Source organism: Buteo buteo, chromosome 8 (assembly GCF_964188355.1).
Source record: "Buteo buteo chromosome 8, bButBut1.hap1.1, whole genome shotgun sequence".
Taxonomy (NCBI): domain Eukaryota; kingdom Metazoa; phylum Chordata; class Aves; order Accipitriformes; family Accipitridae; genus Buteo; species Buteo buteo.
This window is the reverse complement of record NC_134178.1, coordinates 30,007,851-30,020,400: the sequence shown is the minus strand read 5'-3', so window position 1 is coordinate 30,020,400 and position 12,550 is coordinate 30,007,851. Positions and strand designations below refer to the sequence as shown.

Below are 12,550 nucleotides of genomic sequence, written 5' to 3'. Positions count from 1 at the left end.
CTTCAGCCTTGCCCCAATCATTCATGAATAGGATCACTACATTTCTTTATTTTTGTCTTTCATCTAATATATTTCTAAACTGTTTTGTTAAATTTCTCACACCTTGCGAGTTGCAATTACTTTTGCATCTGGTTGTTTCTGATTTTTATGTCTGGTTTCCTGTTTCTTCCACAGTGATACACTCTATGACTTATGCTTATAGTCATCTTATCTTGTTTTCACAGTTTTGTGGTTTTTTATTTCTTAGATTGTTAGATAGACAACTTCATTAGTTTATTACGTGTCCTGTTTTTCCTCTGCATTGGTATAGGCTGTCATTTTCCTTTCAATATAAGCTGTTCAAGAAACAGTCTTCCCACAGTCCTTTTTCTCTTAGATTATCTGCCCAAGAGACCATATCTACTAGTTCCTTGAGGTTGAAGTGGTCTCATCTTCTCAGCCATTTTGCTGCATTCACTTATTTTTCTGGGAAAAATGAGTGCTCATGTTTTAGTGATTGACCACTTTCACCCAGATTTCCTTCTTTTACTTTCTCTTAAAGCAGTATCTATTTGTTACTGTAGCATCAAATTGCATGCATTCTCATACTCGTTAGACCTGAAGCTTTGAAGAGAGTTTTCTTTTTCTGGATCTTTTTCTTGATGCTGGGCACACAAATTATGAAAATGAACACTTCAGAGTAAAGGAAAATGAGGTCCTAAACCACACTTAGAAGGTAACACAGTGCCTTAATAACATTGGTACACTAAACAGAGAATCACAACAGCAACATAACTTAGTTATGACCACATAACAAGAAGAAGAAAACAATTTATTAAGGACAGCAAACGCCAACATGGCACACCAATCACTTTGTCCTTCCAGTAGCTGAGCCCTCAGAAAGCTGGGAAGCTTCTGCTGCATGACTCAAACCACTCTTTCATAAAGACATGATCATTCTTGTCATCCTGTTCCTTTTCAGGAAATGTTCCTCTTGCAACTACTCAGACCCCGAGTGCACTAGGCTGTTTTCCATGGTCTACCATTTTTTTCTGAGGGGAAAGAACTACTATAACACTCTTTTTCACTAAAAAACCAAATTTTTTCACACTATAAATATTAAAGCTTAAAAATGTACTTTCAGGTTTGCTGTCAGTTTATTACATGAAGGCCATGATATTGAAATAGCAATGCCCTGTGGAGGAAGAAGTTGAGTAATCTGATACTATCACAATCTTTATACAATGGATTTGCATTTAGCTCAGCTTATACTTGCAAGTTAGACAGGTCACTACAACAGACTCATAACAATGCTTCCAGAAAGGAAAGATTTCATAACCCTGTCTTAAGCTTCATGGGATAATTATACCTCATCATGTGAATACTTGTAGTGTGATAAGTGAATATTATTTCCTCTCTCCTTGCACAATGAAAGCTGTCAATAGACCACATAGGAACCTTCCGCCATTTCACTTACTGTGAGAGATTACTAGCTACACAGAAGATGATAATCTGCAAAACCTTGCACACACATCTTCATTACTGAACAGTTATATGATCAGTCACTGAATACAACAGTAAAATTCAGCTTTATATTTTGCTCATAACAAAGCAAAGCATTACTGGAAACGTTTCAAAAGCTACAACAGACAAAAACCCAACAGGATGGGGGATGTGGAGGGGAGAGAGAAATTTCAGCTCATTTACTCTAGTACTGGTAAGATAAAGACATCCCTAAGTTAGAAATAACTTAAATTGTAAAAGACTAACAAGGGTGATGTAGTGCAATTCCTCTTTGTTATCAAGCAAGATTGCATCAACAGTAATTCCAATGCCGAGACACCTACCTTGTTTTAAACATTAGCACCCAAAATAACCAGTCTTAAAAGGTCATGTTTATTTAAAAATAGCTTGCTTGTATTTTACATTAAAGTTAATTTACTAAACTTAAAACAAAATTAAATGCAAATGTATCCCAATAATTTAAGCATCCTGTCAAAGTTCACATACACACTGCTAGAGCAATGAAAATATTCAAGGTCATAGGAAATCTTTCTTAACTATGCACCATCCTGTGGATCATTCCATTAAATATATATATTGAACTAAAGTGTTTGAACCCTCTCTTTAGCAATTTCTATCCTTCTTAAAAATCAAACCTATAATTTCCTATTTATAATGTGTTTTTCAGGCCATAACAAAGAAGCATACTGTACCTCTGGTGCTGATGGCTGTTGCCGATGTGGTTGTGCTGGTTGTTAAGGCTACAGTGGTTGTGACTGTTGCAGTGGTAAGGGAGGGGATGACAGTAGTGGGAAGCAAAGTGTTGAAAACATCTGGTGAGTGGAAAAAAAAATATAAAATAAAATCATATCATGCAAACAAAGGAGAAACATAACAGTGGTTTAATTTGTAAATACAGGTATGTCAAAAATGACTAAATTAAAACATGATTAACACAAATTATTACCGGTACAACAGAGTACCTTTAAATTCTTGACATTATATCACTCTCAATTTTTATAGTTATTCTTCGAGCATATGGAATTTAAAACACTATTAAAATGACCAAGTTTCCACAGATCTGGAGAGTGACTGTTTAAGTGACAAGAATCCATTTCTTCACTGAGCCATTTTAAATGTCTCATATAGTAGAAACCATATACAGATGAAACATGCTGTGTCAGAGTGGGAGATGAAAAAAACAACATCATCATGCTAAAATAAACACACACATGTTAACGAGAAATGGCTGTATGTTAAAACACCCACTTTCAGACAGACTCAATGGAAGGAAAAAGGGGAGAAAATGCTACTAACTATAAGAGCTGCTTTTTCCGGATTGCTTTTCTTCTTCCCACACATTTGTTTAAGACACAGTTGTCTGCTAAGATCCAGAGCAGAGTATATTTCAAAATTTTTACCCTAATTAGCAGGCACAGTCATCTTTCAGTCATCCTTAACACTTAAAATTTATTGTTAATACATCAGTATTTCTCTAAACTAGCTTAGAACTAAAAATCAGAAATGCTAAATTAAAGTTAAATAAAATTAAATTAATTAAATTTAAAAATCTGTGTATAGAAGTCAGAAAAAATGCATAGCCCTGATGACAAGATCCTACAAAACCCTTCAGCTTCTGATCAAGTAAGTGCAGGTATGCCAGGCTTAGGTGTGCAGCTGCTTCGTTGCAGAGGAACCAACAAAGTCTGTTGCAAAATGCTCCAGTACAGAGCAGAACATAACCAGATGTACAGATAGAAAATACTTTGATTACACTGCCAAAAGCAATAAAGACCAGTATCGCTTTGCTTATAAGGTGATTGCAGGTTTTAAAGAACAAATAAACAAAAGCCCTGAAGAGAACTAGAGAAAAGCACTTCTGTGAGGACATAAAAAGCATCTGACATTTTTCAGATTATTTATACTGCAGGTTTAAAAGGAAAGGACTAGTTTCTCAGCAGCTGATGGTGAGTAACCCACTCCACACCAATTTCAGTGAAAATATTTCTGAAAGGTGCTATTCAATGCAATAAAAGAGTAAAAATCTGACTCACAATCTGTCTTCCCTTGCTGTGGAAAGAAATGCAATTGGTCTCTGAGTGCCATCAATTCTGACTGAAATCAATGGAAGCTGAAGTAGCTCAGAGCTTTACAGTATTGGGTCCTACAGAACACATTACAGACACAGGGTCCTTGAGTTCAGCATTGTATAATTACTCTCTTAAGACTTCACATTAGCATGCATACTTTATTTTCATACTGGATGACAGAGTATTTTGCCAGTTTAAAAGTCTCCTTGTCAGTTAACATCTATGAGTAACCTAGAATTTTCTGTATTCCTCTGGTTTTGATAAACACCAGCACTATTCTCTCTGGAATCTATACTTGTGGGATTTTCCACTTTTCAAGCCATCAGAAAATGGCATGAGATCCCTCTTTCATCTGTTGTACACTGATATATAACCTGTTTCTCAGTACAAAACATTCCCAAGCCAGAAAAATTAAGACAGGCTTTTAAAAAAAACCCACAATGTAGCCACATTAATCACCAGGAAAAATGGTAACATTACCTGTAGTGTGAGTACCACAATAATTAAACAGAACTGCGTATAACAAGCATTAGAAATAAATTAACATGTTAAAAAGATACATGTCACATGTACTGAAATATGCAATTGCTTCTCATAAAGGGAAACTCCTCCCCTGATAAGTATGTGCTAAAAATGAAATCAAACAGAAAAACCCCACCTACTTCATGAGGAGAGCAAAGCCTTGTTTATTAGGAAAGCTTTACAAATCAGTCTTGTACGTAAAATCTAATTAGTGTGACTTATGGTTCCATTAATTACCTTTCTTAAATATGCCATTTACTTAAGACTGCAATGGCAAGTTAACTGCAACTGGCAAATACAGTTATGGTTTTATGACAGTGCTTTCCAGTCTGCGAACACACTGTCTACCTATGTCTACCACATAATAGCTTAAATGAGTCACTGGTGAATTTAGAAGTTCATTGCTTGCTGGTTTCTTTTCTGATTGAAGTATTTCCAACAAGATTTCTTATTTAAAAAAAAAAAAAAGAAAAAGGCTACCTAGGAAACAGACCAGTTAACAAGAACTGGGATATACCAGTGTTTTAATACAGATGTGATAGATTCGTCTTTTCTGGTCAGATCAAGAATAATGAAAACTTGTGCAGAAATTAGTCTCCCAATCAAAGTCACAAACTCTGATGCCAAACATCAAAATGGCATCTGTCAGAAGCCTCAGAGAAAAACGTGTTCTCAAAAGAAACGTAAATACAAGCAATAGCATTAGCTTTGTTTCTTTCTTAGCAGAGTAAGGTGATATTCACCATGCAAATGACTGCAGTTGGTCTGCTTTGCTCACAGCATTACAATTACTTGCTCTCAAAGACTCCAGTACAAGATAGCAACCAGGAATCAGCAGCCTGAAGAGCATGGCATTGCCCAAGCAATGAAATCTAAGTCTGTTCTGGACTCTAGAAATGACTGGTTCAGACCTGCTTAGGTTTGAGGCTCTGCCCAGTAGAATTGCTTCTTTAATAAGTGTGCAACAGGAATGCATGTGTAAAATAACAGAACAGCTCACAGCTCCCCTGACAACACATTTTGGAACTCTTGGACCGTATCCTATCCTTAAACCCTAACTTGGACAGCCCAAATCCAGGCATAGATTAGCATTCTGAAAAGTACCTGAGCCTCCTCACATTCAAAAGACTTAGGTGTACAAGGCCCCCAGTCCTACTGAGTCTGATAGAAAGGCTCCTTATCAGTTCTGGATTTATGGATTCTCATGAAAACTTTAGTTGTCTCTGCCTTGAAAATGCTTTTGCATAAGAAAATGCAGAATATGCACTTCAGAAAAAAGAGAATTAATGTGCACTGCCCCTCATTCTTTCATCGTGTATTGTAGGTGTAGGAGGTAAGTGTGTTTGGTAGTTCCCAAAATCAGACAGACTACAAGTATAAACTACTACTCAACAGCACAGGCTTATTGTAAAAAGAGTGGTGCTATTTCATTTGCATGCCAGAAAAGGGAATTACGATTTGACCTCTTTCTAGTCCTGTGACTTTTGGGACATTTTTTTTACTGCAGGGCACACCTATCTTACACCACTGGCAAGGCACATGTTATGTTATCCAGAGCTCCCTGTTGGCAGGTGCTCAGAAACATGCTATCAAATGGACTATGTCGATTTGTCCTCTTGAGCTCTCTGTCAAGAAGGATCTTAACAGAATTGATATGCAGATTTCTGCCCAGGAAACCTGTGTTGGAGTGAAACTTAATTTCATTTTCTGGCCTTGCAATTTCTGAATCTAGTTGTACACAACATTCAGCTGAAACTGATTTTTTGTTTATGACTCTCATGCCACTAAATACTGTGGATGATTATAACCAAGAGACCTTGCAGAGTAGAACTTTTTAATTCAAGTAGCCATACCCAAATCAATGCACCAGATCGCTATTTCAGTAATACTAAAGTATTAATCCTTAGCCTCCTGTGAAGCAGAAAATAGCTATATTTTGCAGATGGGGAACCAGAGAAGATAGAAAAGCCGTGCTCAGAGATCTAGAAGTCAAGCAATAATTGTCACCATTAATTTTGAAACCTCACTCCTAAAATGAATGTTTGTTGACAGACAGATACTCAGTCAAAAATTCAATAATGTATTTAAGCTGGTATTCACTTCATCACCTTGCTACCTCTGAAATACAAACAATTCACAGAGAACTAATTGTTTGCATAAAAGTTGTTGGAAATAGAAAAGGGGTTAGGCTTTATGCCAAGGGGAGTTACTGTCTGCAGTCCCAACTCTTTTTCACTTATATTCCCACAGGTTATACAGGTAAGACCTGAACTGGATTTTTAGTGAAACAGACAGGCTCCTAATCTCTGTCTAGTGGCACAGAGTGGTTTGAGCTAAGCAGCAAATGCTCAGCCAAGAACTCTCTTTTCAGTGAGGGCCTGATGTAATGTCACAGTTCAGTGGATGCGGAGAGAAGTATGGGGAAGGTTTTAGAAAGGTGTTCTTCATGGCCACTACTGTCTGTTAGCATGCCATCAAGCTAGACAAGCACTGGCAAGGTGAAGGCAGACAGGAGGTAATCTGATGGCTGATTGCGAGCGGACAGTGGAAAAAGGAAGAGCTTGCAACGCTTGGCTTGGTCTGGAGGCTGCTCTTTAGCAGAGGCACAGATGTCGTCTGTTTATGAGTGGCAGAATAGTGTTGTACAAGATCGGCTCAAAACACTGCCAGGCTCTGCCTGATCAAAATTTCCTGTTCACCTCTCCTTCTTCCTTGAACTGATGTTGTGTTCTTCTTACTAAGGCAGAAGATATTCATCCACTTAAGTGCAGGGAGCCTGGACAATTTACTCTCACTGTCGATTTGGCCCTAAGCATTTTTACTCTCCATTTCCAAAGAAATGAGAAATGGTTCTGTTTGGTTTAGCAGACTTATGTGAAAGATAGATCTGACCTATTGAAAATATTTGACTTGTTTGGTAAAAACACAACTGATATTCTGAAATGACTGAGCACAATTCAGACAATAGCTGCAGTTGATAAAAATGTAAAGGCTTTTGTTTCAAGCTTGACAAAGGCTGACAGAAAAATTAAAGGACAAAGTGATAATGATGGATGGCCCTTGCTGTATTTTGACTGAGAATGAAAGAAATTTTAAGTGGTAAACTGAACTGAGTGATGACTTACCTGGGAAACAATCTCACTACTCCGTGCAAAATTTAATCAGTCTGTGGTATGTAGTACTAAATAATTTAGCAAGGTTTTAAATTCAAAGGGAGCTGCATTTAGCCTTGCTCCGAGAAAAAGGGATTGAACAAAAGGATCAGTCGGCTTGAATATCATGTGCCAATAGCTCCTTAGCACTTAGACTGAATGATCATGAAGGCTCACGGACATGAGGTCAAGGGGTTCTTTTTACTAATTGATTCAGATTTATGAAACTCTGAAATGGCAATTATGTGCTTGACATTTTTGCTAGCAAATCAGATGTCATTAAAAAATATCCAAACCCTTTTAACAAAAGCTCCATGTGGATCTAGATCCCTAATTAAAACCATTAGAGACTTCCGGTGGATGAGTTCATAATGCAAGACATACAGCTGGGCTAAAATGGCTAGGCAGCTTAGAAAGAAAAGAAAATAAATTCACATAGTCCCATGATTCTAAGACATTTCATGGGCCTGTAGATGATATTAAATGTTAGAAGATGTGGGACAGCTCAGTAAAGTTTGATTAAACATAGTTTGGTTGCACAGTCAGGACAGAGGAAAAAAAATCAAGTGTTAAGAGATACTAGAATTTTGATGTCATTGCTCTTTTTTCCTAAGTTAGGAACTGGAAAGAACAATAGTTCTCTCTTCTTATAGAAAGTTTAACAGTTTGGGGGGGGGGGGGCGGTTCCTATTTTGAAAGCAATAGGTTTCAATAGCAAATGAAGGAGGGTGAAGTATTACAAAATTACAGCAAAAAAGACAATGTCTCCTTCTGTTTTCAGAGTCAAGCAAAACATTGGTATCTGCACATCCCTGGCCCAAATTCTATCCTTAGAAAGTTAAGAATATCACTCAAAAGAACCAAGCCCATATCAATATTAGTACTTAGTATTGGCAGCATGGTGTCATCCCAAATAACTGAAAAGTTCGTTCTTTAAAATGAGGACCTGATATCACACCATGGCACACTTTACAACACATGTTCTGACCAGAATTGCTTATGACAAAATAAAAAATGTGATGAATATGAAAAAACAAGGTGTAGTAGCAAGTTATTTCTGATTATACCATCTCATTTGACATTGAAATATGAAGAAAAAGTTAACTGCCCTTAACAACTCCTCTACTGAATATCTCATTTATTTTGTGCACCAGAGCAACAGCAGGACTCACAAAGACTACAGGTGTGTGAAATGCTGATTTTCTACCAGTAAAGCCAGGTTGGACTCAGGACAGGTGCGTGAGCTGTCAGAAAACAGGAAGCTGTGGCTCTCAGGCAGGTGAAAAGAAAGAAGCAATGGGAAGGAAGCGCCTTAATGCAATAGGAAGGATGTGGTAAAGGAGGAAAAATTCTCAGGGCTGAAAGCAGTGACTGGCTCTGCGAATTCCCTCCCCCTAGCCAGATGTGACTGCCCAGCCTCAGGCCAGCTCTCATGCAGTGCTGTGGGGCCCTGGGTCAGGTGGCCAGGGAGTGATATTTAGAGAAAACCCACCTCTACCACCTTCCATGGTGACTCTAACAAGCAGAGCATGCTGAGCAGAGGCAGCCCCCACCCTTCCTCTTGAACATCTCCCCTTGCACAGAACAGAATTTGGGATTTAGCGGGCACTGGGTCTATGCATTTTATAATGCTCATGAGTACTTGCTAAAATTCAAGGTGTAGCAGTAAACACACACAAAAAAGGCATTTTTTGTTTTCTTCTTTTTTCCTGGCTGGAAAAACATGACCTTTTCCCACAGCACAGATGTTGCCACAAATACGGCTTTGTCACCTGGAGACTAGAGTAGTCTGTTGCACACATAGTTGGTGGAGTTGCACACAGGGAGCACAGGAAACCTGAATCAAGCATTTCACAGGAAAGCATCTAGCATGAACATTTAAGTATTGCACTAGTGGCTGATAACTTTCAAAATGTAGGGTTTGACTTTTGAAGACCTCAGTGCTTACTTTAGGGATCATTTTGCTCCCCACACCACTCCACTGAATTTGTGATCAGCAAATGCACTCTAGCTACAGCTCCCTTGAAACAGAAAGAGAAGTTTGCAATGAAGGCTCTGAGATGCTGGGACACGCTCCAATTTCATTGTCCATCAGACTCATTGTTTGTCACCAGTCTAGCCATTTCAAAAGCTCACCATTCTTGCTCTTAGTGAAGTAGAAGAATAAAAGTTGACAGAATGTAGTATCTCACAATACATTTACCTATTGCTGTTCAGTTTTGGTGGGGCAGATTATACGAATTGCAACATTTGTACTGTAGAAAACAAATAGGTTGTAATGCATTATTTCTTCATTTCTAATTGTGCTAAAAACAGGTGATACACAGAGAACATAAAAGGATAAATTTAATAAGATTGGATAAACTTGACCTGACTATTAGATATTGAAGGTTATCTTAGTACAAGGAAAATCTAAATTCTCAAGTAGGCAAATTCTTGAATAGTGAAGAATCTGTTTTCAAGTGCTCTAAGTTTTACTTTATTAATGGTTATTGCTGCACGATGTACCTCTAAGGACAAATCAAAACAAGTATTCAACAGAAAGATTAATCTTCCATGTTCAATATGTACTTCAAATTACTCCAAAACTCTACTGTAAGACTTATTTTTTCCCAAAGTTACTGTAAGTTTTGTCAATAGTTAAAAAAAAAGTCCTTTCCCATTTAATAGTATTAATACTAATAAAGCCTATTATTTTAAGCAAGTCATTCTATCTTGTATAAAAGCCCATCTTTCTAATTAAAGTAGTTACAAATACTGCACTAAACAAATCAATGAAGCTTATGCAATTTGCTTGAAAGAAATTAAGTAAAATTTGCAGAGCATGCAATAGGCTAAGAAAAAGAATTTTGTAATTCAGCATTTTAAATAAAAAGGTAAAGTTTTAGAGCACTGTTTGAGACTGCAGCCTCAAATGAAGTAGCTTTATTTATAAAAAGCTATCTACACATGTCTTGATTTTGTTCACAACTTTACATTAACAAATATATATGCAGTAAAGAATGGATTTCTGCTTTGAGGTTTTTTAAGATCATCATTTAGACAGTACAGACCAAATGTTAGGGAAAAGGAGGTAGCATTAGTCCCATTTCACAGCTGGGGAAATGAACACAGAAGAATTAAGCAGAATATCTTATATTTTACATACTTCTGAGCCTGGCAGGGGAGTTCAGAACAGATCTCCTGAGTCCCATTTTAATCCTCTACTAAAAAACCAAACCAATCAAAAACACAGAAGAAAACAAAATCTCTTAAAATTGTATTTTAAAAAGCAGTTGTCCTTATACCTGAAGTGCCAATTTCACTGCATTCAAGACAAAACGTTACCACAAAAGCCACCAAACATCTTGTATGAATAAAGCCAGCACTATTTGCCCCAGAAGCGCAGCATTCTATCATTATTAATAAGGTGTCCTAGGCCCATTGCCACTACTTAAAAATCACATTAAGGCTGTGATGTTCATTTTTATTCTTTTTAAGTAAACAGACAAGTCATATTTCCTTGTTTGTCCAAGCCATAAAATTGGAGTATTCAAAATTAAATGAAATAAAGTACCAGCAGCTGGCCCTTGAAAACCTATAAGGAAAAGCTAATGTACAATACAAATTCAGACACCAGCAGCCTTCAGCAAAGATGACAGCTTTCTCAGAATGACACTTCACTCTTTCTGTGCAAAAAATATAAAAAATTTCCCTATTAAGGATACAGTGTTGAAACTAAATGGAGCTAAACAGATTGCTGATCTCTTTTATTATGGTTGCTACTTTTATTTCTCTGAGAAATTCAGGACAAATCACTGAAATTGCTTAAACAACTCAAAACTCACTGTAATAATTTTAAGGTTAGTAAAAAGAGATAACATAGAATGTTATTTATGTTAAATTACTTTATTTCAAAATAAACTCAAAGGGGTCCAACACTAATCTGAAATACTTTATCACAGTGGGATAGCTGTATCGCATTGAAAATCACCTTGAGCAAGTTAATGGCATCTTTGCAACCTAAAACATAGCTTATTGCACTTCTTTGCACTGTCTTTGACTAATACACTTAATTATCACATTTTTATCACCATAATACATTACCTGAGAAAACAAGGCCCTATCTTTCTAGCTGTCAATCTTTTATGCTCTGTCTTTTTTTTTTTGATCAAGAGAGTCCTATACATGTATTTGAATTGCCCCCATGACTCTTTGGCTTTGTATAACACACTGTTATGAATGGTGGGACACATGCAATATAGTCAAGACTTAATTTTATTAAAATTATCCAGTTTCCCTTCAGGCAGGCAGACATTTGGTACCTTAACTACTAAGCCACCAAACAGGACAGTTCACCAAGGGAATATCGCAGTATTTGTTATAAAGAATGCTTGGTCATATCTGCTAATTTATTTTAAACAGAATGATATACAAAGCAGTATAAAGAGATTTTAGTTCCTGCTTGTGAATGATGAAAGCCATCCAGAGCTCTCCTCAATCAAGCAGCAAACTAGCACTTCAACATGTTAGCCTCCTTCAACTCCTCCCTGCCTCCTACCAATCAAGGATTAGGAAACCTGCAGAAAATATAAAACACAGAAACCACAGAGGGAAAAACAAATCCACTAGTGCAATGACCCACAGCGATATCTAAAGAATAAAACACTTCACCCACTCCTACAGTTTTACCCTGCCAAACTTTTTTTCTGTCCTTCCTCCTCTCCTTTGGTTCGTTTTTTTCTTCGCTTGCCATGAGGATTAATATGGGTAGTTTCAGCTGAAAGATATACCCTCCTCAGGCATGAGGTTACCAAGCAAAAGCAATTTTTTTCTTGAAGTGAGTATCTGGGGAGTAAACAAACTGTGTGGATACCAGTGAAGGAAAAGTAAAGGAAATGCATGTCCAAGTATCAAGAAGATAAAGAAAAAAGAAATGAAAACTTTAATTCTTCTGTCTTCAGGCCTTCTAACAAAAGAAAAGTAATCCTGACTGAAAATTGTTTGAACCACTCTTCTAACAAATGACACATCATCTTACAGCATGACATGAACTCCATCTGTCATAGCAGATATCTGGACACCTGTTCACAGGCACCTGCCAGGTAAGTTTCTTCAAAAGGGGTTAGAGCTTTCTTAGTGCTAGTGAGGGAACCACAGCCTTGTGAAAGAAATCAGGGTGTTGTGGGAGATCCCCATATGGCACTGGCCATTCCAACCAACTTTATCAACTTTGGTAGATACATAGGCATAATTGCTAGCAATGGTTTTCGTGTTTTGGTTTGTTTTGTTGTTTTTTTTTCTCCCTGCAACTTGAGAATGGTT

General features: G+C 37.1%; 1 protein-coding gene across 1 annotated transcript in view; it reads right to left on the bottom strand.

Moving 5' to 3' along the window:
• The window catches only part of CADM2 (cell adhesion molecule 2), a 679,799-nt gene that overhangs the window by 40,763 nt on the left and 626,486 nt on the right, over positions 1-12,550 (bottom strand). Inside the window, exon 8 of the mRNA XM_075033947.1 lies at positions 2,196-2,315. Within this exon, the coding sequence (XP_074890048.1) occupies positions 2,196-2,315 (120 nt within the window). The remainder of the gene's footprint in view (positions 1-2,195; positions 2,316-12,550) is intronic.